This window comes from Naegleria gruberi (genome assembly GCF_000004985.1).
Source record: "Naegleria gruberi genomic scaffold NAEGRscaffold_4, whole genome shotgun sequence".
NCBI classification, from domain to species: domain Eukaryota; phylum Heterolobosea; class Eutetramitea; order Acrasida; family Naegleriidae; genus Naegleria; species Naegleria gruberi.
In genome coordinates, this window is record NW_003163323.1 from 623,781 (window position 1) to 648,491 (window position 24,711).

The following is a 24,711-nucleotide window of genomic DNA, read 5'->3' on the forward strand; positions in this document are numbered from 1 at the left end:
AGGTATGTTAATGTTCCTGCAGCAATGGAGGTCATATTATCAATTTTTTTTTAAATTAATATTTGAGAGATGTGTGTACTGTGTAGTTTAAAGGATTTTCAGATGTGGATATTTTTGGAAAGGGTTGGGAATTCTCAACCTTGGGTTGGGAAGTGTGATATTGATTGACACAATGCATAGAGATTTTAAAATCAACGATAATGAAAGAAGCGCCAATCAGTTTACAAGAGTGCACTGTATCATTTTCTGTGATGGAGGAGCAAGTGTTTCTGTTCTAGCTCACCAAAGAATTTACCTTGACTCTTGCCATAGTTCAAATTGTTTCAAATCAATCTTTACAAGAAGTCGTAGTACAACATGTTTGTTGTAATCCGTGCGGAAGCACTAACCAAGTAGATGTCTCTATTTTGCAAGGATTCTTGTTTGCAGAATAGATCATTCAAAAAAACACAAACAAATTCACCATGCCTGTGTCCTCATCAGAAGAAGAAAAGCAAAATATCATTGCCAAGTGGGAAGAAGTTTTCAAAGTTGGATCTTCCATGACAAGCAAGGAAGCAATTCAAGAAAACAATCTCGGAAAGGAAGGCAATTTCGAATATTGTCACACCAAGCAGAATGTTGATGTTTATGCATTAAAGACAGAGCATTCAACTATTGTAAGAGGTGATATTGTTGTTGAAGGAGCTAAAGCTGAAGAATTTTTGGCACATTTCGGATCAGTTGACTTGGCAGAGAAAGTTAAATTTGATAGCACAACAAAGAGAATTGAAATTGTTGAGCAGTGGACTGATGAAAGTGATGGTTCTGCATGGAGAGTTCAATACTTTGTAATTTCAGTTGGAGGTATGTATTTTCATTGCTAATTTTCCAAAAAAATGATTAGCTCTTGTTTCTGATAGAGATTTCCTCTATGTTTTGAGAATTTTCAAGAAGGATAACATCACCTACTTTTTAACTACCAGTATTGATGGCTTGTACACACCACCTTCAACATTCCAACCTCAAAATAAGGCAGTGAGAGGAACTAATCTATTTGTATGCCAAAGATACGAAACTCTTGAGAATGGAGATTTGCACATTAGTTATGCCAATCAAGTTTCACCAAATGGGTGGATTCCAATAAGCATTGTCAATGCAAATATCTATCCTGTTCCTCTTTCATTGGCTAAGATTGCAGATTCATTAAAGAAGAAAACTAAAGTTCCATCCAACTCTCCATCCCTCAAAAAGTAAATTTCTTTTTCTTTATATTTACATGGATACATAAAGCACAATTAGCAGAACGATAATGAGCACTAGAATCGAAGTCATGTCCCATACTGATTTACCAGAATTAGATTCCACACTTGTTTCAGAGGCCTTGACATGAACGATTTTTTCCTCTTGTTCCTTAATGGTTTTCTTGGCCAAGTCAACCATGTCAGGGAATAATTTAACAAAGTTGTGATTTTTCAAATTAACTTCGCAACTCATAAGGGCCAATTTCTTCTTTTCCTCTGGTGTTGTTGACATACTTCCATAAGTTGAGTCATTTTCCAAAAAGAAACTCAAAAATCCTTTCAATATCGAATCAAGATTCCACAATGGATTCCAACTTTCCTTATGAAAATTAGTATTACTCATACAAATTGGTGTATTGGTTTTAAATCTTCCATTTGGTGTTATCATTTCAACCCCAGGAGGCTAATTATTTTCAATTCATAATGATCAATTATTACTATGTAAAACTCATACCTTGTAAGGATAATCAGGAGGAAAGACTTTTTCCCGATAATATTATTAAATAAATAATAATTAATTGATTAATATATAATTAAATACCTACCAATTTTTCCATGATAAATTCCTCCTTTATAAGGATCATACGGAAGTGAATGAATAACAAAATGCCATTCAAATATATTATTCTCCAGAGGACAACATTCAATGTGTTCCATCGGATTCTTCTTGATCAGTTGCAATTCCTTCTTTAATCGGGTCTAAAGATAATCAAAAGATAATATTACATTCCGATATGAAAAAATCATCATCAAAACATGTGTTTGAAAAAAACGTACGGTTGCTACGTTCATTGTAGGGTTGTTCTATTTTTTTCTAATTTTAAACAAATCTAATTTTTAATGTTTATCTTCTAATTGGTTTACAAACAAGTATTACAACATGTTATTAGTTACTTTGAAACAATTTTCATACGGCCTGATACAATTTCTTTATTATCCTTGTGATTGAACTTGGCAGAATAAGAAATGATTACAAAAATCATCGAGTTCGCTACTCAGATCAAAAAAATGACAAAACTCAAATCAAGCACCCACTCGCTCGATCGTCTACTATCCACCGTGCCATCAGAGATGCTCTACGAAATATTTGCCAATTTACCCTTCGTAGAATTGCTAAACATTTTTACATTGAATAGGGAGATTTATAATTTATTGATGGAGAGCGAATACTTTTTCGAGAAATTATGTAGAATTTATTGTAAATTAAATGATATTACGGAAAGTGAGTACGGAAAGGCTGTTGAGAGTGTAAAGGAAAGAAAAGATTTTAAGAATTTATATTTTTCTGTCATGCGCGAGTTGATTTCATGTTTTGGATATAAGTGGGATACTGAATATCAGTATTACAAAGTTGCCAACAAGTTTGAATTGACATCCAACACTTTTAAAACAATCGAAAAACCTTCTCATGGTGATTTTTATACTGTGAAATCGGTCAGATTGTTGAAACCTGGCAGATATTACAAGTGGAAGATTAAATTGGATAACTATCATCCTGGAATTGTTTCAAATTCATTCAAAATCATGATTGGAATTGAATCTCTCAATTTCTTCCCTTTCAATGATCAACATAGTGGAGATGTCATTGGCTGGCAATCAGAATCAAAGGGAATAGCTTTAATTACTGGAACCAAAGAAATTATCCATGCAGGCTGTGGCGACAAACACAAAACTTTCAAGGTAGAACAAAACTTTGAAACTGGCGATATCATTCAAATAGAATTTGATTTAACAAATGTTCCAAATGTTATCCCTCTCCAACATACTACAGAAAGATATTCTGATATAGAGGATGATGTAAAATATATGGGATCAGTGAGGTTTAGTCTAATTAGAGACAAAACAACTCAAGAATTGAGACCTTGGTATCCATTCGGTGATGTGAGATTTGCTCCCTTCGTTCCAGCAGTTAGTGTAAACAGTGGACAAACTATTTCATTTGTTTAACATAAATTTTGATGCACTCAATATCTCAAAGCTTTTATCCAACAAACGATCTAAAAAAGACCATCTATCCATTCAAGAAAATAACCAAATCCATACTAATTGAAAAGATCAACAAACTTTACAAAATCTTAAAACTAAAAATAAAAAAATGCAACAACAAACTGATAAAGAATCACAATGGATGATTTCAGTTACGACTCAAAGTGGTGGACAAGGAGAGGTTGAAGACATTCCAAGGATGAATCACCATGATGATGAACTAATGAACGATTCGGAAATAATGCTTGATACTCATATATTGTCTGATTATTCCAAACTGAATGTAAATATTGAATATATCGACGAGTTGATGAATGGTTTGATAAAGAGTCACGGATTGAATGGCTTTGATGAATTGAATCGATATCCAATGGATCAAATTCTCTTACGGGTAAGTAATTCTTTCCGATTATTGATTGTCATCTTGATAAGAAAGTTGAAACTCTAATAATGGACGGTTATTGTTCGGAAGCCTTGAAAGTAAGCAAAGAATTGATACCCTCCATCGATGATAATAAGGAATTAATTGCCAAGTTTAATATTGTGCAAGTAAGTTGTTTCATATGAAAATAAAACTAACAAAGCCTTCGAATATTTCAATTTAACTAATTTTATTATAACTCGATTTAATTGGTTGTTGATTATCAAGTTGAGAGAGATGATATTAGGATGTACCATTGATGATTATTGTCAACAATTAAAGTGTATTGAATTTTGTAATTCAACCATTCCAGCCGATAAGACTCTGGAAACCTCACCCGACCATGCCTTACTAATTGACACGTTGATGCTCTTGTTAAGGCAGAAAGATTGTGAATTTCAAAAGATGGAACAATTGGAAAGGGCTAGAATTGAATTGTGGAAGGATTTTAAACGATATTGGAGTGTTGCAAAGATATTTAAGGATTCTGATTTGGAAATTGGAATGAAATACCTAATTATCAATCATAATATTTATCATATCATGAATGGAGTGGAATCAAAGTTTCCAGAGATTGAGCAATTGTTACTTCCTGAGAAGGATGATGCTGTGTACAATCCCAAGCAGAACAACCAGCAACGATTTGTTCTTGACTTGTGTCAAAAGTTGTGTCTCACAAGAGAGGAATCTATGAGTGCTCTGTATCATGCCCAGTCTGATATCAAGTTGGCAATTAGGAACGAATCCTCTCGGTTTCAATTGAATAAGAATTTATTCCTCAAACTCTTGGAAGAATATGTTGTTGTGAGAGGATTTGCGAACCAGAAGGAAGAAACAAAGATAATGAATTCTACTGTAAGGCAAATGATACAAGAATCGAGATTTGATGAATTAATAGAATATATCAATTCTGTGGATTCTACGATACTCCAAGAATATTCTCTGATTGATTATAGAATTTGTGAATGCTTATTTTATGATGCATTCATGAAGGGTAATGATTCGAATGCTCTTTCAATTGTTACACAAAAGATGATGCCATACAGAATGCAAAACTCCAAAATTGAGGAAGATTTCAATTGTGTTGTTTCATTGTTGGCCTTTGATAAGGACTCATCTGTATTCAATACGAATGATCATGTACAGACTGTTATCAGAAAACTCGATTCTAACAAATCCGTTTTGGAAAAGTCGATACTGGAGATTCTATGTGTCTCTAGAGCAAGTAATACGAAACTTGTTCAAATATTGAAATATCTAATGAAGAATCATGAGATTAAGTATCAATTCGATACAGCAGAATCTGAACTATTGGACTATCTTAAACTGAAAAAGCTGTATCATCAATCCTATACCGAGTTTAGAGGGGAAACACCAGTTAAGGAAGAACCCTCATCCAATATCTCAAAACAGGATCAAGACATTCAATTATTATACGATATTTTACAATTAACCAAAGATAGAGCGATTGAATTATTGAAACAATTCAAAACAGTTGATGCAGTGATTCAATCCTTTTTCAATGAAGAAGAATAACCCATAATTCAATAACAAGTGTGAGCGTCCATTACCATCTATTAGTTTGTTTGGTTATGTGAAATGTTCGGCAACTCTCAATCACAAATCAATAAAAAATGTCGTCAACAAGGATAACTAAAAAGCAGCTAATTGACAGAGAATATGAGAAGGAGTCCTTTGCAGTTAAATCCCTACAGATGAAACAACATTTAGTTTTTGATACATCAACGGATCCTGCCCACGTATTTTGTCAATGTTTCGGAGCAGAGAAACCTAAAGAGTTTAGGTAGGATTAATTTTCAATAATAATTTAAATAATCCTGATAAATTAATAACATTCGGAATAGATTTTGGAAAGATTTCATCAATGATAAGGTAGATGAAAAACCAAGATTTTATACAGATACTTCCGATCGGTTATGTGTAATGGTTTCAATTGACCATGATAAGATGCCAACTGCAATTGACCTAGTCTATTTCTTTATCAATAATGGAACCAATAAGAATTACAAATTTGAAAAATACATTGTAGATGATCCAAAAGTTGGTCGAGCTCTAGGATTCAAAATCAGAGATCAAGTTTTCATTCTCAGAGTTACAAAACCTGCTGATGTTTCGTCTTCAGGTTCAACAATTGCTACATCAGTGAATGGGAAATGATGAAAATGTATCACATTCTATTGAAATTATACTGAAAAAAACTGAAATTTATGTACATATTAATTCTTTTTGAAAATTGTGAGATTTTTGTAAACTGTACAAAGAGAAAATACAATTAAAATTCATCATTTTTGGAAAATCAACATCAAACACTCAATAATAACTACTCCTATCATCCAAATAATCCATTCTATGGCGCACAATGTCCTCCCTTATAGAGAAACTTGAATTGTGAGTAGAGTTTCTTTCTACATTTTTCCTTCAATAGTTTAAACTCACTCTTCTGCTTGTATTTTCCCAAATAACTATCCTCAGGTGGCCTCGGCCGTTTATTCATGCCCATAATATGTGTTTGCAACATTTTTTCTTATTAAAAGTAAACAGGTAAAGATAATTCATTGACCATTCTCATTCGTGTATGAATTGAGGAATTTTCCAAATGAATTTTGAGCGACAAAAAAAATGAATAAAATAATAATGGGCAAACCACATTTGACGCGATTTTAGTTGAGTTTTCAAAGGAGTGTTGATGATTCTTTTGTAGATAGAACAATTACTGATGAAACAATTTATTTTCATTCTTTAGAATGTTCCCTTGGCTGTCTTAGGATAATGTGCAGATTGTTCGCTTCTGATTACAAGTTAGATCTACTAGATTAGTATTCTTTTGTGTGGATATTTTGCATGATGCAGATTCTGCTCAATTTTACTAATTGATATGGAAGATAGCAAACCTATTTACCTCTCTTTCTACTTTAAGAATATTACTTTACTTATAATTTGCTATCATTCCTCATTAACTCAATCAGGGAATGTTTCAATTTCGTTTCGCTTCTCACACAAATTAAAATGTCAGAAGAACACAATAAGAAGGGTTTCTTTGCCTCCATCACTGATCGTTTCAAAACCACAATGGGATCAGCTCCAAGTACTGAAGAATATGCCAACGATAATCAAGATCAAATCTCAAAGGAAAATCCACCAACAATGAAAGATAGAGAGAAATTGGGAGGTGATTTAGTCGAAAGAGTCTATCCAAATACGTTGGGTAATATGAGTGGAGATCATGCTGGAAGTGATATTCCTAGAAAGGGAACTGCCTTGTAAGACATGATTTAATAAAACTTTTTAAGGATTGATCATTGAATAATTAAATATTATTAATATTTAAGCTTGCTTTAACAATCGGAATTCTTTCATTGAATCATATCTTAATTGTTACAAATCAAAAGTAATTATTTGTTTTTTAAACCTTCATCATTGAGTTAATTTCGAGAATGAATATTCAACCAAGCCTAACCAATTAATTGTAACCAAGCAATTAAAATAATTTTTTTTTAATTTAAAAAAAATACATCACAGCACCTTTCTGTGTTTTTCATCACAACAAGAAGAAGAAAATCAACATGTCTGTTTTCGTTGGAAATTTGTCCTTCCAAACTAAATGGTGGTCATTGAAGGATCACTTTAAACAAATTGGAGAAGTTGTTCACGTTGATATTTTCACTGTAGCTGGTAAGCCACACTTGTCTAGTGGATGTGGACTTGTTCAATTCAAAAATCCAGAAGATGTTACAGCTGCCTTGAAGTTGGACAATACTGAATTGGATGGAAGAGTCATCAGAGTTAAACTTGATGAAAAATCAGCAAAAGGACGTCAAGTTTTTGTTGGTAATTTGAACTTCCGTACCACATCCCAAACTTTGAAGGAAGCCTTTGAACCATTCGGTGAAGTTGAAAAGGCTATTATTGCTCGTGATCAAAAGCAACCAAATCGTTCTTTGGGTCATGGTATTGTTCGTTTCGCTTCTGCTGAAGCAGCTCAAAAGGCTGTTGCTGAATTGAATAACAAGGAAGTTGATGGAAGAGTTGTTCTCGTCAAGTTGGATGAAATGTGTTAAAATTATTATTGGACAACTTAGCGATTAGAAAATATTGGTGACAATTTCTTGATTTCGAGAGCTTGTATTCTGAACATTATGAAATTTCAGATTTTACCACCAACAATATCAACTATGTGAATGTATTGACAGATCATTGTTTCATTATTTCGGATTTGATACGCTACAACCAATCTTTAAAAGAATAAACATTATTTTATATTATAATTTTACAATTCGATAAATATTTTAATACAGATTTCTACAATTATTGTTCTTCTGGTTGTGGTGGCTTCTTATTCCAGTCGAACTTTTCTCCAGAAATTCTTTCGTGGATAGAGACAATATCTTCAGCACATGATTCATAGTGAGTAGTAGCATCATAAGACTTTGAAATAAAGACACCATCATTCTTACCATCATCCAATGGAGCAAAAGTATCAAGAATGTAAACAAACTTTTCTTCGATTGGATTCAAAATGTCAAGAACAACCTTAACTTCAGCCTCTGGATTTTCAGTTTCAACAGTAGTAGAAACGATAGCAATATACTTTCCGTTTGGAGCAACGTGGTGAGTGAATGATGTCACACAACAATAAATATCATGCTTACGACCAGTTGATTTTTGTGGGAAGATAATTTGGACAGACTTGGCATCACCAGTACTCTTAACTGGATGGGAAAGGATACAAATTACACGAATAACTTTACCAGTCTTACGGACCTTATCTTGGAAGTAGCTTGGATCACCAACAACCATCTTGGCCTTGGCAACTTGACCTTCAGATTCAACACCAATGACACGTCCACTTTCATCATAGAGAACCTTATCAACTGGCTTGTCTAACATATAAGTACCACCATAAACAGCACACAAACGAGCAAAAACTTGTGGTAATTCACCCAAACCATACATTGGATAAACGTATGGTGATTTTCCGTACATGTTAAGTGATTCTTCATAGAGCTTCATTCTTTCAATGACTTGAATAGCTGGAACAGTAGTCATATATGAATCGTCAGTGTACAATGCAACAGCATGTCCCAAAAAGTCAGTAGTATCATCAGAAACACCAAAATACTTAAAGACCTTATCAATAGAATCCTTTGAACAGTCAAATCCTTGATGAGTCTTTGGATTGGTTTGTTCATAGTCATACAAGTAAGATAAAAGCTTCTTGGCCTTCAACTTTTCAAAGAATCCCAACAAATTACTCTTGGCAACTTCAGTTGGAGTGACTGGAACCTTTTCAATAGCACCCTTGTGATAGACAAAACTTCCTTCAACCAAAGCAAATTCCATATTATAACGAGTAACGCCAGTCATTCTGAGGATCTTGACGAGCTTACCGTTAGCCATCAAGAATTTTGGAATCAAGTCAATGTTATAATCTCTACTTCTACCAAGACTTGTTGGTGGTTTGACGTCCTTTCCTCTAAACTTTTCATACATTTGTTCCAAGTTGAGAGAGGCAGATTCACCACCATAATAATTGTTACGATCCATGTGGAGAACCTTCTTGCCTGACACAGACAACAAGCCAGAAATAACGCACTCGGTTAAACCTGTACCAAGAACAATAACGTCGTATTCTTCATTCATTTTTTTAGATTTTTTAAATTTTGAAAATATAAATTTATTAATAAAAATATAAACGTTGTGATGATGATGAAAATTCATTCTCCGATCAATGTGCTTTGATCATGATAGAGGAGGTTTGCTTATGGATTGACATTGAGAATTGATGATTGGTCTTTTCACAACATAGTGATGGATGGTGGTATTGTTATGGGTTTTTACTTGGGAAGTTGGGTTAAAGCTGGTTGATATATGCCACGTGATGAAGGCGAGAAGATCTTTTGTAAAGTAATGTTGGATTCAACAACAATCTCTTAGTTCAATGGTTGGGAGAACATGAATGGAATGATTGAGGAGATGAAATTTCAAAAGATTTCCAAGTTTATTATTCACATATTTACGGAATGGTCAAATAGTCCAAAGAGTATTACTATTACATTGAGTTAATGATACAGGTTTTTTACAATTCAGAGAAAGCTTGATCCATGACAGCTAAAGCAAATTCAACATCAGCCTTGGTAATATTCATAGGTGGCTTAATTCTGAAAACATTTCCGTACAATCCACCCTTACCCAACAACAAACCTAATTCCTTACTTCTTTCGAAAACTTTGGCAGTTTCTTCCTTAGCTGGTTCCAAAGTGGTTCTATCCTTGACGAGTTCCATACCTAACATTAAACCCTTTCCTCTAACATCACCAATGATTGGATACTTTTGTTGGAGTTTCTTCATTCCTTCCAATAAGAGATTACCCATTTCCAATGAATTTTTTTGTAAACCTTCCTTGTCAATGACACGAAGGACAGCACGACCAATGGCAGATGAAACTGGATTACCACCATAAGTATTGAAGTGAATCTGTGAGTGTGGTGAAATTAACAATTACAAATATGTGAAAATGCACATAAGATATAGAGTGTGAAATAATGTTAAAAAAGAAAACAATCAAATCAAACATACCTTTGAAGCAACAGTCTTGGCAATTTCTGGAGTAGTAACAACAGCAGCCAATGGAGCACCATTACCAATACCTTTAGCCATTGAAACAATATCAGGCATAACTCCTTCAGCTTCAAATCCCCAGTAATGAGTACCAGTTCTACCAAAACCAGTTTGAACTTCATCAGCAATGCAAACACCACCATGCTTTCTGACAGTTTCGTATACCTTCTTCAAATATCCCTTTGGCATTTCAACACTGCCACCAACACCTTGAATAGGTTCACTGATCCAACCAGCAACAACACCTGGAGTACATTGTTCGATAACATTTTGGACATCCCAATGGTACTTATCGGCAGCCTTTGGATCATCACTACGGAATGGACCACGGTAGAGATTTGGAGCCAAAACGTGCTTGATACCATCACCTTGTGAAACTGGGAATTTCCAAGTTGACAATGAGGTAACACCCATAGTACCATAAGACATACCATGGTAACAGTTACGCAAAGCCAAGATGTCTGTATTCTTGGTGTAGAGTCTAGCCATCAACAAGGCCAAATCGTTTGCTTCACTACCAGAGTTTACAAAGTAAGTGACCTTCAAATTGCCAGGCATCTTGTCAGCCAATTCCTTACCAAACTCAGCAATTTGTGGATTGTAATAAATATTAGTAATGTGCATTAACTTTTTCATTTGTTCAGTACCAGCCTTGACAATTTCATCATGACAATGTCCAACAGAAATTGTAACTGGATTAATTTGATGTCATCACGAAATTAAGAATTTAATCAAATTTTTGCATTTTTTGCAATCATCAAAAATTAATGATGAATTTTCCAATATTTGATCAAATTGATCAAAATATTAAAAGGAATGATTAGGAATTGTAATTATTATTAAACAATTGAATGATGATTACTTACCAATACCACCGAAAAAGTCCAAATATCTCTTTCCCTTATCATCAAAGACATATTGCTTCTTTCCTTCAACAATCATGATTGGTTTTTGATAATAAGTCAAGAGACCAGGTGTGAGGTAGGTCTTTCTCAATCTTTCAACTTCTTCAAAGGAAGGACCAGTATATGGTTGTGGCTTGTGATCACATGGTGGAAGAGTTGGTGCCAAATTGACATTGCTTTGAGTGCTAAATGATCTACTGCTACTAGTGGTAGTGGCAGAGTTGATCAATCTCAAGCTAGCTTTAGATTTTTTACAAACGTTTCTGGATAACATTTTCTTTTGGATTGATGTGTAGTTGTTTTTTTAAAGTGAAATAATAATAGGCACAAATACTGCAAGCTGTTTGCTGCTGTTGGAGAACTTGCATTTCACACACAACTGTTTCTGCATGACGAGTGTTGCGTCAACCTGAGAGATTGATGATGGGTCGGTTTTTGTAAACTGTAGTGCAAAAAGCAAGCAAGGCTTTAAAAGGCCATCTTGTAAAGGAGAGATTTGTGATTGCGATCTTCATGAACCATTCTAGATTCGTAGATCATTAGGTTTTTTTACTGTAGTGTGGAAATGTGGTGGTATGATCTCCAGATTAACTGTGATCGGAACTGTATGATGATCGCAATGTTCCAACAATTTGATCTCCATATTCATTAATTAGATACTAAATGTTGATCTACAAGTTCGTATTCAATATCGTCATCATATTCATCTTCGTCATTAGTTCCATCAAAATCATTTTCCTCATCAGAGCCACTGCTATCCAAGTCATCTTCAATCGTGTGAATGAAATGAAATGCATTGGGGAGAGATGCTATCAAAAGGTTCAAAACTGTGCTAGTAGAAAACATTTTGTAAATGTTCTTTCCAACCTTTGATTCAGTAATTCCAATAATTTCCTTAAATTTCTTAACTGCTACAGGTTTTGGATAGTTTTGTTCATTCACTAGTTCGATAGCTTCTCCATTGTGAAAAGCCATAAGATTGTGGGAATGATAGCTAATCTCACAACACTTTATCAATACATTGTCAATATAAAATTGACAATCCTTAGTTTCATTTGTGAGAGAAACAGAAACTCCACTAGCAAACAATGTTGGCGAATGATAACTCACTCTATTTAGCAAGTATTTCCAAATAGCTTTCCTGTAAGGCTCTCGATATTGATTGACAATTTTCCTCCAATCCTCTAGTTTCGAATCTCTAATTTGCTTTACTTCAATCAATTTTGAAACATTCGACAGTTTGGTGCTAAAAACATTAATTCTATTCCTATTTTCACGAAATACAATACTCGATTCTTCTCTCTTGATTAATAAATCCAACTCTCGGTTCAATCTGTATTCAATAAATAATTCATGATGATTCAAAACCTCTCGGAATGCAGAGCATGTTGATATGAAAGAGAATCCATCTTTAATATGCAAAAGATAGTCAATTATTAATGATACTATTTCTTTTGGAAGATCATTGAGTAATATTGTAGGATTATAGATTGTAGAATTATCTTCGTCATCATTGGTTATCGGAACTGATTTGTCGAGTGCAAAATCAAACTCTTCTGGTCGAAATCTCTTCATTTTTTTCAAATGGTCAATTACAAGATAATTATCGGAATTGATGACGACCTCATCATAATTAATTTTCAATAATATTGAATATTGTCAATATTCCTTAATCTAATTCTCTATTTTTTTAACTATTTTAAAAATTACAATTGAATCACTTCTTTACCAACATATATTATATATATGGGTGCCATTAAAGTGCTATTAAACCACAACAACAGTATACCGTCTCATAAGGAGCTTAATATCATGAAAGTGGTGGTCAGAAAATATACTGCAGTGCACACTATTTTTTATTGTGCACTCTCGCAACAAAAATCCTTGCTTAAAAAAAAACATCCTCCCACCATGTAAATCTCTTAATGATTTTTTTCATTGTTCAAAATTTCTCCTCATCAAATTGCAAAACTCTGTGCGGGCATCACAATAAATGGTTGATTTCTTGGAAGATGTGATGATTAATGAACGGAAATAAAATAGCAGAAAATGATTGGAGAAAAGACCATGAAGGCAATGATTATTGAGGATTATTGCGATAGTCCTGATTTTAAATGTGTTGATATGGAAATTCCTCACAAATTGGAAAAGAATGAAGTGTTGGTGAGAATGGAAGCTGCCTCAGTTAATCCAATTGATTATAAGGTTTGTTATTTGCCTATAATTAATGATTTTAATGCTGAAACGCTTTCCATCCTTAATAACCTATCAAGATGAGAAATGGTAAAATGAAAATGATGAAACGTTTGACCTTTCCAGCAGTACTAGGACGTGATGGGTCAGGAGTAGTAGAAAAGATTGGTAGTTCTGTAAAGAACTTCAAGGTTGGAGATTCTGTTGCAGGTTTCTTTGCTAAAAATCATGGTACCTATGCTGAGTATGCAGTTTTTGAGGAGGATGAAATTGTGACCTATCCAAAAGATGTCATGACTCCTGAAGAAGCAAGCGCCTTCCCATTAGTTGGATGTACAGTTCTGGAAATGATGAGAAAACATCCACTTGTTGGTGAAGTTTTGGATAGAGAAGCAGAGAGTTCATTCAAAACTAACGTAATTTCTGAACCAAGAAAAGATGTGAAGAACTTAAAGGTGTTGGTTGTGGGCGCTAGTGGTGGAACTGGACAAGTTGCCTGTATTATAGCCAAGCAATTCCTTTCTAGATATTTTAATGTTAAGGTTTATGCAGTTTGTTCGGAGAAGAATGCAGAGCTAGTTAGAAAAGTTGGTGCAGATGTTGTAATTGACTATAACAAGACTTCAGCCAAAGCAGGTGCTCACACAACCCATTCCAAAGGAGGTTTGGCAGATAGTATGAAGAGTATTTGTCAAGTTATTAGAGATGAGCATCATGACGATTATGTTGATTTGGTTCTCGATTGTGTCGGTGGATATTACTACTACAATGATGTGCATCAACATTTTGATTGTAGAAGGGCAGAGAATGGAGTTGTTTACTCTACTATTTCAGCACCAAATCCAAATGATTATGAACTAACATTTGGATCTCTTTTAAATATGGGAAGTTATATTGCTACGAACAAATTGAGATCATTATCATCATCCTCACCATCATTCTATCAAATCTTTGTAAAGAAGAATACTAGAGATTTGCATTTATTGATGAATAACATTGTAACGAGAGAAAATGCTCACAAGAATTTACCACTTTTACAATATCCATTGAGTAATTTAAAAGAAGCTCATTTGCAAATGGAATCACAGAGAACTGTTGGCAAGATTATTCTGAATATTGCCAAGAGAATGAAATAATTGAACTTTAGTGCAAATTCGAATTGTAAATTAGAAATAAAAAATGTCTCAACAATGGAACCTTTCACATTTGCCTCTTGAAACTTTACACCTGATCGGAAAGTTTTCACAAGATTCTGAAGAATATTGGTATAATTTATCCCTCGTCAATAAACAATTCACAGCATTACATATACAATATTCAGTTTCAAGAAGTTTGAAAAAATTGAATTTACAAATGAGGAGTCTTTTGGCAAATGCTGAGGTTTCTGATTATGATAAAGAAATTACAATTTCACAAATTGGTAATCTTGAAAAGGAATGCGCTGAAATTCACTCAATGAATTTACTGAATATGGAACAGAGTGATTACATTAACTTTTTGAAAATATGTTATCCTGAGTGTGAAATTTTGAAAGAAACTGGAAGAAAGATTGTAGTGGATGAGCGTTCAAAGGAACATGTCGAATCACTATTGAACAACTCTATTCGAATGATCATCAAACCGAGTGAATACTATGAGTATATGAACTATTCATTCTATTTTAGAAGTGAAAAGTTTACAGCAAGTGGAAACTCATTTACTTGTGGAAAGATCTTTGCCAAATGTTATGGACGTTCATTTATGGATCTAGCTCAAATTAATAGAGATCTTTCGTTTACACAGACCGAAACAAGTGCTGATAGAATAATGTATTGTAATACTAATGGAGTAGGATTAACTATAGAACTCAATTTAATTCTTGCTATTGAAAAAGAAGGAATCCAATAAAGAACAAGTTTCGAATTTATTATTAACAAGTACAACTATCTACATTATTAGTATTGGATGGTGCAGGAGTTGGAGGTGTTACCACACTTCCGCCGCCGCCATTCATCTCAATATCAGTCGTATATCCCTTAATCCATGAAGTATAACTTGTAACATTCATAGAAACACCAACATTTGCACCATTTCCACATGTTGAGCTGCCATGACTTATAATACCAACCAAGACTGGAGTGGTTGCTCCTGAAGGAGTATAAAACACTGGACTACCACCATCTCCAGAACACAAATCAATATTTTGAGAATTGGGTCCACTGACACACATTTGAGTTGGTGCTGAAATTGAAAGTTGTTTCTGAGTGCAAGTTGAAGCACTTTGGAGAGTCAATTGAGCTTTTTGAAGCGTATTAGTATTGGATGTTGTTGAAGAAGTAGCTCCCCATCCAGCAACTGTCAATGGTGATTGATTGGCGACAGTATTTCCTTCCAATGCAAATCTCTTAACTTTGGTTGCTTGTGTGGTGATTGGAAAATCTTGAGAAACTTGAACCAAAGCAATATCATTTTCAATGGTGTAAACACTGAAATTTGGATGAGCAACAACTTGTGAAACAGTTCTCACAATGCATCTTCCAGTTGTGTCTTTGTAACAATTATTATTTGATGTGCCAGCAAAAATTATTAATTTGGAAAGGTCAATTCCTTTAACACAATGAGCAGCTGTCAAGAACCATCTTGAATTGATAATTGAACCTCCACAGAAGTGTGAAGGAACTGAATTTGAATCTGTTTGATATTGAATGGAGACAACACCTGGAATTTCATTCTCACTTGCAGTTGAGCCACCAGACAGTTGGATAGCACAATGAATATAAGTAGTGGTCAAAAGAATGACCAATAAAAGTGTGGAGCAAATGATTCTTTTCATGTTTCTTGTGTTTTTTTTCTTGATTGTTTTCAAAATTGCCTAGCTAATGATTCATCTATTTAAGGAAATTAGATTATCTTCCTTAATTGGAAGAGATAGTTAAGAAAAAGTGAATAGATATTATTACCCATGAATCCATGAATCAGTACATTGTATCTATCAACAGTAGATTACATGCTAAATGTTCGAAATTTGCAAAATTTTCACAATTTCATCGTTTTCATTTGCTAATTGAGTAATTTTCCATCTCAGAGTTGAGTTCAATGGTAAAGATATCTATTTTGCATAATTTTCAAGATTCACTGTAGTTGCTCTTAATTTAATTCTTTTCAAATGTAACTTGAAGTATCTCTGTTGACTTTCGAATAACAATTTAACATTACAATTTGAAACTGTAAATTCTTCCAATCTACAAAGTTGAAAATGCTGAACTCTGGGGCAGTACCTAACTACAGCGCTATTCGTACGAATGTTTGAATTTTATTGGCAAGCATCGCACAATATTAGTACAGCCCCTCTTCCTGAAAGAGAAAACTAAAGTTTCGAATATTACCACGCAAAAAAATGATAGCAAACAAGTACTATTCTCTTATTCATCATGGGCTATTCCTCTTGTTTACATTATTATTGTTGCGTTTCAATATAAATCAAGTCGACTGCCAAACATCAAATAATTATTTAATGACATTACCGATACATGCAAACGAACCACAATGTTTAATTAAACCAGATGGTGATCCGGTTTTATTTGAATGGAATTTAAATTGTTCAAATGTCACTTGTAATAATTTATCTATACATTTATCGAAAATGACAGCTACCTATTGTTTGGTGATTCAATTATTTTCAGATGAGGATTGGATGTTTGTAAATGTCAGCCAAACTGAGAATTTCAAAATATTTACCAATCATCGACTGCCTGACAATGTCAGATTTCGACTTTTTTGTTATTTTCAAGATATGGGAGAGTTGGATTTTGACATTGAGCCGACAAGGATCTTCTTGACCAGAAATGGATCTGAAGTGATGAAGAATTGCTCAGATGGTCAAGTAAATGAAAAATTGGATGAAATGATTAGTGACAGTTATTGGAATTTCACACGACGAAAACAATTTCAACAATATTTCATGAAAATTACTGAACTGAATGTGGAGATACCTCTAAGAATTGATAATTTGACGAATTTACAAATGCATGTCATGCCTATTGACATTTATGGTTATCCTGAAAATGTTGGAATGATTTTCACAGGATCCTATTATGTTATTCCACTTTTTACAAATTATTCAACGCAGACATCACCCTACTGGGAATCTCAATGCAATGATTTAACTTACAATACTCGATCTCAATACTATATATGGAAATTAATTGCCATTTCAATAGGTGCTTTGGAATTTTCAATTATTCTCATTCTACTCTTCTATAGAAGGAAGCACATTATTCTAGAGAGTCGATTTATCATTCCACACTTCTCCACCTGCATGTATATCTTGCAGTGTGTTGTAAATATCATATTGAATGTAATTTATTATGATCCTAAATGGGATACCATGATTGAAGAGCTAGTTCTCATCATTGTCATGTCATTGCATCTGTTACAGGGGTGTAGATACTATGCTTCTCGATTATTCTATTCGAGATTCTATTCGAAAAGAGATGGCTTAATGATGAAGATTCTCCTTTCGAAAATTCCATTTCTAATAGCCATTGTAACAGTTGTCTTGTTGGAGGGAGGAATTGTGACAGCTCTCATTATTAAGGTACCCATTACTGAGATTTCAACATTCTACGATAGTATTTCCATTGTTTGTGGAGTGAGTTATATGATTCTACTTGGAATTGGTTTACTAGCTCACTTTATTTCACATTTCAAATTTGTTAGAAAGTTGAGGAAACCGAAACAAATTATGAAATGGTTCTTTTTATATGATGATGCATTTGGATATAATGGGGAGTTTTTAGTGTTTGTGATTATTTGGATTTTAGCGGGAATTCATTTTGTAATTTCTGAAATTTGTGGAGATTATTTGACAATTTCCTTATATGACGAAACTAGACCTTTATCTAAAAAGTATTTGAATAATGGATTTGGATATGCACTGTATGGGATTACTAAAATAATGTCGACAATGGGATTTGGATTGCAATATTTATTTTTAATTACAATGACATTTGTCAAGAAACGAAAGTTTGATAAATCTGACTTTCGACACCAAAAGGATGAGATGGACATGTTCATTTCCAAGATATTTAACGATGGAAGTATTTGTGTTGAAATTCTGAAACGATTTCTCATGGCAGAATTCAAATTAGAATTATTAGAAATCTACCTATTCCTCACAGAGAATCCAAAATCAACACTGATGAATCTCGTTAAACAACATCCTCAGAATTACTTTGCCATTATTCGATACTTTAAGAAATCCAATCTGGAGAGTGAGTATCAAATCTGCTATCGAGAATCTACCGAATTATTACTAGAAGTTTTTACCAGATTGAAACAGACAGTTGTCTATGAAGAGGAATATGTGAAAAAGATGGCAGAAGAAATGCAATTCGTATTGGATACCATTAAATAATAACTTGTTCCATTATATTTCAATTAAGCTTTTGTTGAATTCAATCACTAATCCTGAGATTCGCCAATGGTGCTTTGATTGAGTTTAGTTTAAAATGGTTAAAAAAAGACTACAGCACCACAGGTTCCCAAGTTGTCTCCAACCTCAGTACTGATGTGGCTCGACGATACTTAACTTCTCAAATCGGACGGGATGAGGTGCATTCATCGTTAATTATTTCAATGTAGTTCGAGCCATTTCCTATCTATAAATCTTAATCTTGAATAAGAAAATGATCTGGACTTACAACAGCTCAACACTGGTTTTTGGCTCATTGCTATAAAACGTACTTAAATATAGTTTAATAATTTTTATGAAGAATGCGTTGTTACAATTTTTATGATATTTAAAAAAAAATGAGCAAACGAAAAAGACAAGATTTTGAAAATCATCATCGCTTAATTAATTCGGAGGAAATATTCACTAACAATTTTAATAATAATATGGAAGAGAAAGCAAAAAAGAGTGTGAAATTCCAACAAGAAGAAATATTTTCAGATGATGTTTGTTTTGAAATAATCTCCATGATTGATGATTCATGGTTTATTTTAAATAATTGTTGTTTAATTTCAAAACAATTCTTTAATGTGATCAAGGAACGTTCAAAACTTGTTATTCAATTTAACAAAAAATTTACAGAGAAACGAGTTGAATTATGCATGAAAAGTCAATTCATGAATAGTATTGTTAATCTTAAAGTTTCTCGTTGGTTGCTTGACTCTGTAGACCAACTCAAATTCATAAGTGAAATGAAACAATTAACATCACTCGATATATATAGCAATCGAATTGGTGTAGAAGGAGTTAAATATATAAGTGAAATGAAACAATTAACATCACTTAATATTTCTGAAATTGAAATTAGTGATGAAGGAGCCAAATATATAAGTGAAATGAAACAATTAACATCACTTTATATACATAATAACGAAATTGGTGATGAAGGATCCAAACACATAAGTGAAATGAAACAATTAACATCACTTAATATTGGTTGTAATGAAATTAGTGATGAAGGAGCTAAACATATAAGTGAAATGAACCAATTGATATCGCTTAGTATTGGTTACAATCGAATTGGTGATGAAGGATTCAAATATATAAGTGAAATGAAACAATTAACATCACTCGATATTACTGACGATGAAATTGGTGATGAAGGAGCTAAATATATCAGTGAAATGAAACAATTAACATCACTAAATATTGGTTTTAATGAAATTGGTGATGAAGGAGCCAAATACATCAGCGAATTGAAACAATTAACATCACTTGATATTTCTGAAACTGAAATTAGTGATGAAGGAGCCAAATATATAAGTGAAATGAAACAATTGATATGGCTTACTATTGGTTATAATGAAATTAGTGACAAAGGAGCTAAATACATCAGCGAACTGAAACAATTAACATCACTCGATATTACTGACAATAAAATTGGTAATGAAGGAGCCAAATATATAAGTGAAATGAACCAATTGATATCGCTTAATATTGGTTACAATCGAATTGGTGATGAAGGAGCCAAATATATAAGTGAAATGAAACAATTGACATCACTAAGACAAATCAGTTTAGGATTTTACTGTAATAATTGATAACCCAAATGTTAAAAGTTTGCATATGGTTGGGTGGGCTTAATAACAAGAAATAGTATTGGCTTAATGGAATGAGGTGCATTCATCATGATAAAGCCGTAGCCATTTCATACCTTAAAATAATAATCAGTAATTAAATTAAACTTTATAGAGAACTTCCTTAATGTCAACATGTTGATGTTGTTTACAATTATCGTATAGTGTTTTGAAAATCTTGTGTTTCTCAATTGCAATATCGAAATTCTTCTTTTGAGCTCGACTGATTGCTTCCTTCAGTCCAGTATCAATCATGGTTGCAAATTTCTTCCTGGCCATATCCCATCCAATACTTGTGGCCATAATTCCACTCAGATTAATCATTCTAAAATCAATATATCTCGTACTATTATTATCAATCTTTTGTAATAACCTAGCTCCAATCATTGGCAATCTTGTTCTAGAATCTCCACTATCGTATGATTTCATCAATAGGAGACATTCTGTTATTTCACCACCAACGAATGATGCCTGACTTGAGAGTACCATGTCGAGGGCTCGTTTAGGGAATAAAGAAATCTCAAAATCTGATGAAAGAGTGGCAATTGAATATTTCTGTTGTGAGCTAGTCATGTTAATGGGCTCACTCTGGTTGAAGGTCACATTCTTCAACACTGACGATAAGTGATCATCAGTGTGTAGTGCCTTGACACATTCCTCCAGAGAATTCTCCAATTTACCAACCATTTTAAAAGTCTTTGATTCCAAATGTCCAACTGTATAATCTGCCTTTGTGGACCATTGCATTAATTTTCCTCGATTCTTAATAGTTGGATACCAATCTGGAGAAAATTCCTTAGTGAGATAATTAATGGCCTTCCAATCTGAATCAATTACAAATTTTACACTCAAATCCTCGGCTGAGAATCGATGGTCCTTCTCTGCATGCTTGAATAAATCTCTCTTCTTTAACAGAATGTGAAGGGCAGAGGAGGGCAATTTCTTTGGTTCCAGATTCGTCTTGATCCACTTGTTAATGAATTTTTCTTCATCCACCTGGAAAATATTAAACCAATCCTCCAAATCATGCAAAAACATTTGAATAATGATTTGAATCTCATCCAACATTCCAATACCAATCAATTTATCATTTGGATCAGTATGGAGTGGAATTTCAATGTTTTTCGAATAGCATTCGTGTTGTTTCTTTAAAAAACTTTCCAATCTTTCATGTGAAAACAATTTTGCAGTTCTATTCTTTAAATGCATGATTAAACTTGTCAGGAAATGGAAAGGATTGCCTTCTCCTCCAGTATTTATACTAATTTCTATATTACTTGTAGGAATTTCCAATTCTAACAATAAATCTCTGCAAAATTCATCAATCATTTCCATTACCACTTGTCGTGATGTGACAGTTGACTTGATTTTCAATGAACTTGCATCCATAAACTTGATAAGAAACAACACCTTAGCTCTAGCTTCTAGTTCATACTCAAAACTTTGCAAATATTTGAAAAATTGTTCTCGCATTTCTTCTAACGGAGGTAAATGTTTGAATTCTCCATAAGATTTTGAAGATTTTGAAGATTTTGTTGATTTTGTTGATTTTGCTGTGGAACTTCCATGGGAATGTGCTGAATTAGTTGATAAATTATCATCGGGAAGGTATTGGTCGTGATGGTTGTGATGGTGTCCATCAGAAAGTGCACTGGTTGACAATGGACTCGAGCTGATGGGATGATGGTTGGCAGTTCTGTCAAAATCATCGACTCCTTCAATATTTATCTTGATTTGCTCTTCACTACTAGTAGAAAATGTAAAATCTGCATGTAAACTATAGGATTTAAAGTGTGAGCCTTGTCCATTCGAATAGGAGCCATCAAATAAACTAGACGAAACAGGAGAAGTTGACAAGAATGAAGTAGACGAAACCGGAGAACTTCCACCTGCAAAATGTGATGGAGAAAGACCCCTCGGTGAATGTTGTGAACCATTCAAAGATGACAATCCTTTGTGTGAATCCACAACCGCTAGAAAATTGACAGGTAATTGTACTGACATTTTTTTTTGAATAATTACTGACAGTTATTCAACGGAAACAACCCAAAATGCAAGTAAATAACAAGGGCAATCCTTCAGTTTTGTAATTTCTTCAAATTTCGTTTTCAAACTAGGAAGAATTGGTTTCCAAAATGTTTACAAATTTTTTGAGAATCGTTGCCATAAAAAATTTTAACAAAAATCTGAAAAATTTTGTTGTTTATCAATTAATTTTAGTATTAATTGCACTCGCGTGAGAAGATGATTCACTCAATCGATATTATTATTAAGGTGCAATTCTTACAGAGATCTTTAGTTTGTTTTTATGTTTATGTTTCGTTTCAATGAAGATGGAATGACTGGAACAATCTTTGAATTGTGGAACAAGTTACTTTGATTTCGAATATTAGACAGTTCAGTAAGTGGTGTGCCTTAGATTTTTGTCTGTGATTCATGAACTTGGTTTCAAAGTTATGTCAACGTCAAGTGTCTAATCAAAAAAAATACTTCAGTTGCTCCTTCATAATATTCATAATAAAAAAACATGGGCAATAAACTCATCATATCCCAGTCGGGTTCGTTCTCTCTGGATTCATCTACTTCATCTCTGCAAGCTTTCTATCAACAACCACTTGGCCGAAACTTGAGACGAAACTCGACCGAAATACAAGCATCTCCTTCATCTCCAACAAAAAGAACGTCATCAAAGGGACCACTCAGTGCTGGATCAACATCCCTGAATGATGTAGTATTCGAAAGATCTTCCTCACCAACTACAAACCCTCAGGATTATAACATTTTATTAGACGAAAGTTCAGAACCTGTAAAGAAGAGAATGAACGTCATCATGTTAGGAACAGGAGGAAGTGCCAAAACCACAGTTTTAAAACAATTCAAATGTAAGTATTATTCCTTTTCTTTACAAGGTAATAATTTAAATTATTTTACAAAATATTTAACATGTTTAATATAATTATAATATATTTAAAAAAATATTTACAAACAAAAAATCAATATCATTGAAAATAGTATTGGGAGGTAAAAGAGAAGATCTTACACAATCACTCTGGCAAGAAGGAATTGTCGTTCCATGTTTCGATTTGTTGATTGCCATTTTCAATCGAAAGAATTTCTATTATCCAAATGCAGAATATCATCACGAAGAATCTGATGAAGTTGAACAGCAAGTATTCGATCTGTTCGATCAAAAGAAGATTCTCAACATTATTCATCCGAATAATCAGAAATTGATTGAGGAAATTGCTGAAATGTGGAACAATGAACCAATTTTGAGAAAGGTCTGTACGGAAATGCTTTTGGAAAATCAAGTGGAATCGGTTCCGGTTGAGGATGTGAATTATTATTTTTCCAGAGCTGTTGCAGTTCATCGGGGAGATAAACCATCGGATAAGGATTTGTTAATTTCACAAAGAAAGACAACTGGTGTTACACATGTTGAATTTGCATTTAATAATGGTTCTACTTTGGTTAATATTTGGGATTGTGGTAAGTGAAATCATATTTTTGATTGTAAAATGTGAAATTTTGTGTAAATTTATGAATAATAATATAGGTGGTCAGAAAAATGAAAGAAAGAAGTGGAAATACATGTTTACCGAATCTCAAAAGTTAACAGGAAAGATCTTTGTCATTTATTTCGTAGCTCTTTCAGAATATAATCAATTGTGCTACGAAGACGAAACCACCAACCGAACTCACGAATCTTTGAAAATTTTCGAGAGTGTTGCCAATAATCCAGAGTATGAGAATTATCCTCTCTTCCTCATCTTTACAAAGAAGGACATTTTCAAACAAAAATTGAGATATACCAGTTTATCTGTCTGTTTTGAAGATTGTCCAGAAGATTTGAAAGCTAACGAAGACACTACCAAGATAAAGAGAGATATCATTAACAATTGGACTGGATTTTTAGAGGATAGACAATGTGTCTCTGATGAAATTTATGAAAAATCATTTGATTTTGTCAAGAGAAAATTTATGGAGCGAATTTCCAATGCCGATCGCAGAAAACAAACTGAAAAGAATATCAAGGTTGTGAATGCAATGGATGCTGATGATGTGAGAAGTAATCTTGTTGAAGAATTATTGGAACAAACAATGGTGGAAGAAATATATAAGGATGATTTGGTTCATTATCTTTAAAATTCTCGTCATTCAATAAAAGTTAAATTGTAATATTTATTAACGTCTCTTGTATCGTAAAGACCTGAG

General features: G+C 33.4%; 13 protein-coding genes across 13 annotated transcripts; 7 read left to right on the forward strand and 6 right to left on the reverse strand.

Annotated features, from left to right (window-relative positions):
- The first annotated feature begins 454 nt into the window (after positions 1-454).
- On the forward strand, positions 455-1,249 carry NAEGRDRAFT_78213 (uncharacterized protein). Its single transcript, XM_002681964.1, has 2 exons — positions 455-846; positions 887-1,249. The coding sequence occupies exons 1-2, from the start codon at positions 465-467 to the stop codon at positions 1,234-1,236; spliced, it is 732 nt and encodes a 243-aa protein (XP_002682010.1). The 5' UTR covers positions 455-464; the 3' UTR covers positions 1,237-1,249.
- NAEGRDRAFT_82450 (uncharacterized protein) lies at positions 1,229-2,076 on the reverse strand. The gene is made up of 4 exons (XM_002682125.1): positions 2,061-2,076; positions 1,829-1,982; positions 1,738-1,763; positions 1,229-1,686 (listed from the first exon to the last, which is right to left on the reverse strand). The coding sequence occupies exons 1-4, from the start codon at positions 2,073-2,075 to the stop codon at positions 1,255-1,257; spliced, it is 627 nt and encodes a 208-aa protein (XP_002682171.1). The 5' UTR covers position 2,076; the 3' UTR covers positions 1,229-1,254.
- Positions 2,077-2,291: 215 nt separating this feature from the next.
- On the forward strand, positions 2,292-3,230 carry NAEGRDRAFT_62800 (uncharacterized protein; the record flags this gene model as incomplete). Its single annotated transcript, XM_002681965.1, has 1 exon — positions 2,292-3,230. The coding sequence occupies one exon, from the start codon at positions 2,292-2,294 to the stop codon at positions 3,228-3,230; it is 939 nt and encodes a 312-aa protein (XP_002682011.1).
- A 148-nt stretch (positions 3,231-3,378) lies between these two features.
- Positions 3,379-5,226, forward strand: NAEGRDRAFT_62801 (uncharacterized protein; the record flags this gene model as incomplete). The annotated part of the gene is made up of 3 exons (XM_002681966.1): positions 3,379-3,660; positions 3,702-3,818; positions 3,919-5,226. 3 exons carry the CDS (start codon positions 3,379-3,381, stop codon positions 5,224-5,226), a joined length of 1,707 nt encoding a protein of 568 aa, XP_002682012.1.
- Positions 5,227-7,950: 2,724 nt separating this feature from the next.
- On the reverse strand, positions 7,951-9,351 carry NAEGRDRAFT_78215 (rab gdp dissociation inhibitor alpha; the record flags this gene model as incomplete). Its single annotated transcript, XM_002682126.1, has 1 exon — positions 7,951-9,351. One exon carries the CDS (start codon positions 9,349-9,351, stop codon positions 8,017-8,019), a length of 1,335 nt encoding a protein of 444 aa, XP_002682172.1. The 3' UTR covers positions 7,951-8,016.
- Positions 9,352-9,681: 330 nt separating this feature from the next.
- On the reverse strand, positions 9,682-11,528 carry NAEGRDRAFT_82452 (aminotransferase). The gene is made up of 3 exons (XM_002682127.1): positions 11,197-11,528; positions 10,289-11,022; positions 9,682-10,186 (listed from the first exon to the last, which is right to left on the reverse strand). The coding sequence occupies exons 1-3, from the start codon at positions 11,507-11,509 to the stop codon at positions 9,788-9,790; spliced, it is 1,446 nt and encodes a 481-aa protein (XP_002682173.1). The 5' UTR covers positions 11,510-11,528; the 3' UTR covers positions 9,682-9,787.
- Positions 11,529-11,883: 355 nt separating this feature from the next.
- On the reverse strand, positions 11,884-12,810 carry NAEGRDRAFT_46026 (uncharacterized protein; the record flags this gene model as incomplete). The annotated part of the gene is made up of 1 exon (XM_002682128.1): positions 11,884-12,810. One exon carries the CDS (start codon positions 12,808-12,810, stop codon positions 11,884-11,886), a length of 927 nt encoding a protein of 308 aa, XP_002682174.1.
- Positions 12,811-13,284: 474 nt separating this feature from the next.
- On the forward strand, positions 13,285-14,564 carry NAEGRDRAFT_62806 (uncharacterized protein; the record flags this gene model as incomplete). The annotated part of the gene is made up of 2 exons (XM_002681967.1): positions 13,285-13,440; positions 13,509-14,564. 2 exons carry the CDS (start codon positions 13,285-13,287, stop codon positions 14,562-14,564), a joined length of 1,212 nt encoding a protein of 403 aa, XP_002682013.1.
- A 773-nt stretch (positions 14,565-15,337) lies between these two features.
- NAEGRDRAFT_62807 (uncharacterized protein) lies at positions 15,338-16,240 on the reverse strand (the record flags this gene model as incomplete). Its single annotated transcript, XM_002682129.1, has 1 exon — positions 15,338-16,240. One exon carries the CDS (start codon positions 16,238-16,240, stop codon positions 15,338-15,340), a length of 903 nt encoding a protein of 300 aa, XP_002682175.1.
- Positions 16,241-17,050: 810 nt separating this feature from the next.
- Positions 17,051-18,823, forward strand: NAEGRDRAFT_46029 (uncharacterized protein; the record flags this gene model as incomplete). The annotated part of the gene is made up of 1 exon (XM_002681968.1): positions 17,051-18,823. One exon carries the CDS (start codon positions 17,051-17,053, stop codon positions 18,821-18,823), a length of 1,773 nt encoding a protein of 590 aa, XP_002682014.1.
- Positions 18,824-19,218: 395 nt separating this feature from the next.
- NAEGRDRAFT_62809 (uncharacterized protein) lies at positions 19,219-20,460 on the forward strand (the record flags this gene model as incomplete). The annotated part of the gene is made up of 1 exon (XM_002681969.1): positions 19,219-20,460. The coding sequence occupies one exon, from the start codon at positions 19,219-19,221 to the stop codon at positions 20,458-20,460; it is 1,242 nt and encodes a 413-aa protein (XP_002682015.1).
- A 131-nt stretch (positions 20,461-20,591) lies between these two features.
- Positions 20,592-22,500, reverse strand: NAEGRDRAFT_56856 (uncharacterized protein; the record flags this gene model as incomplete). The annotated part of the gene is made up of 1 exon (XM_002682130.1): positions 20,592-22,500. One exon carries the CDS (start codon positions 22,498-22,500, stop codon positions 20,599-20,601), a length of 1,902 nt encoding a protein of 633 aa, XP_002682176.1. The 3' UTR covers positions 20,592-20,598.
- Positions 22,501-22,997: 497 nt separating this feature from the next.
- NAEGRDRAFT_78218 (guanine nucleotide-binding protein G(o) subunit alpha) lies at positions 22,998-24,676 on the forward strand. Its single transcript, XM_002681970.1, has 3 exons — positions 22,998-23,378; positions 23,509-23,985; positions 24,053-24,676. The coding sequence occupies exons 1-3, from the start codon at positions 23,024-23,026 to the stop codon at positions 24,640-24,642; spliced, it is 1,422 nt and encodes a 473-aa protein (XP_002682016.1). The 5' UTR covers positions 22,998-23,023; the 3' UTR covers positions 24,643-24,676.
- Positions 24,677-24,711: the final 35 nt, after the last annotated feature.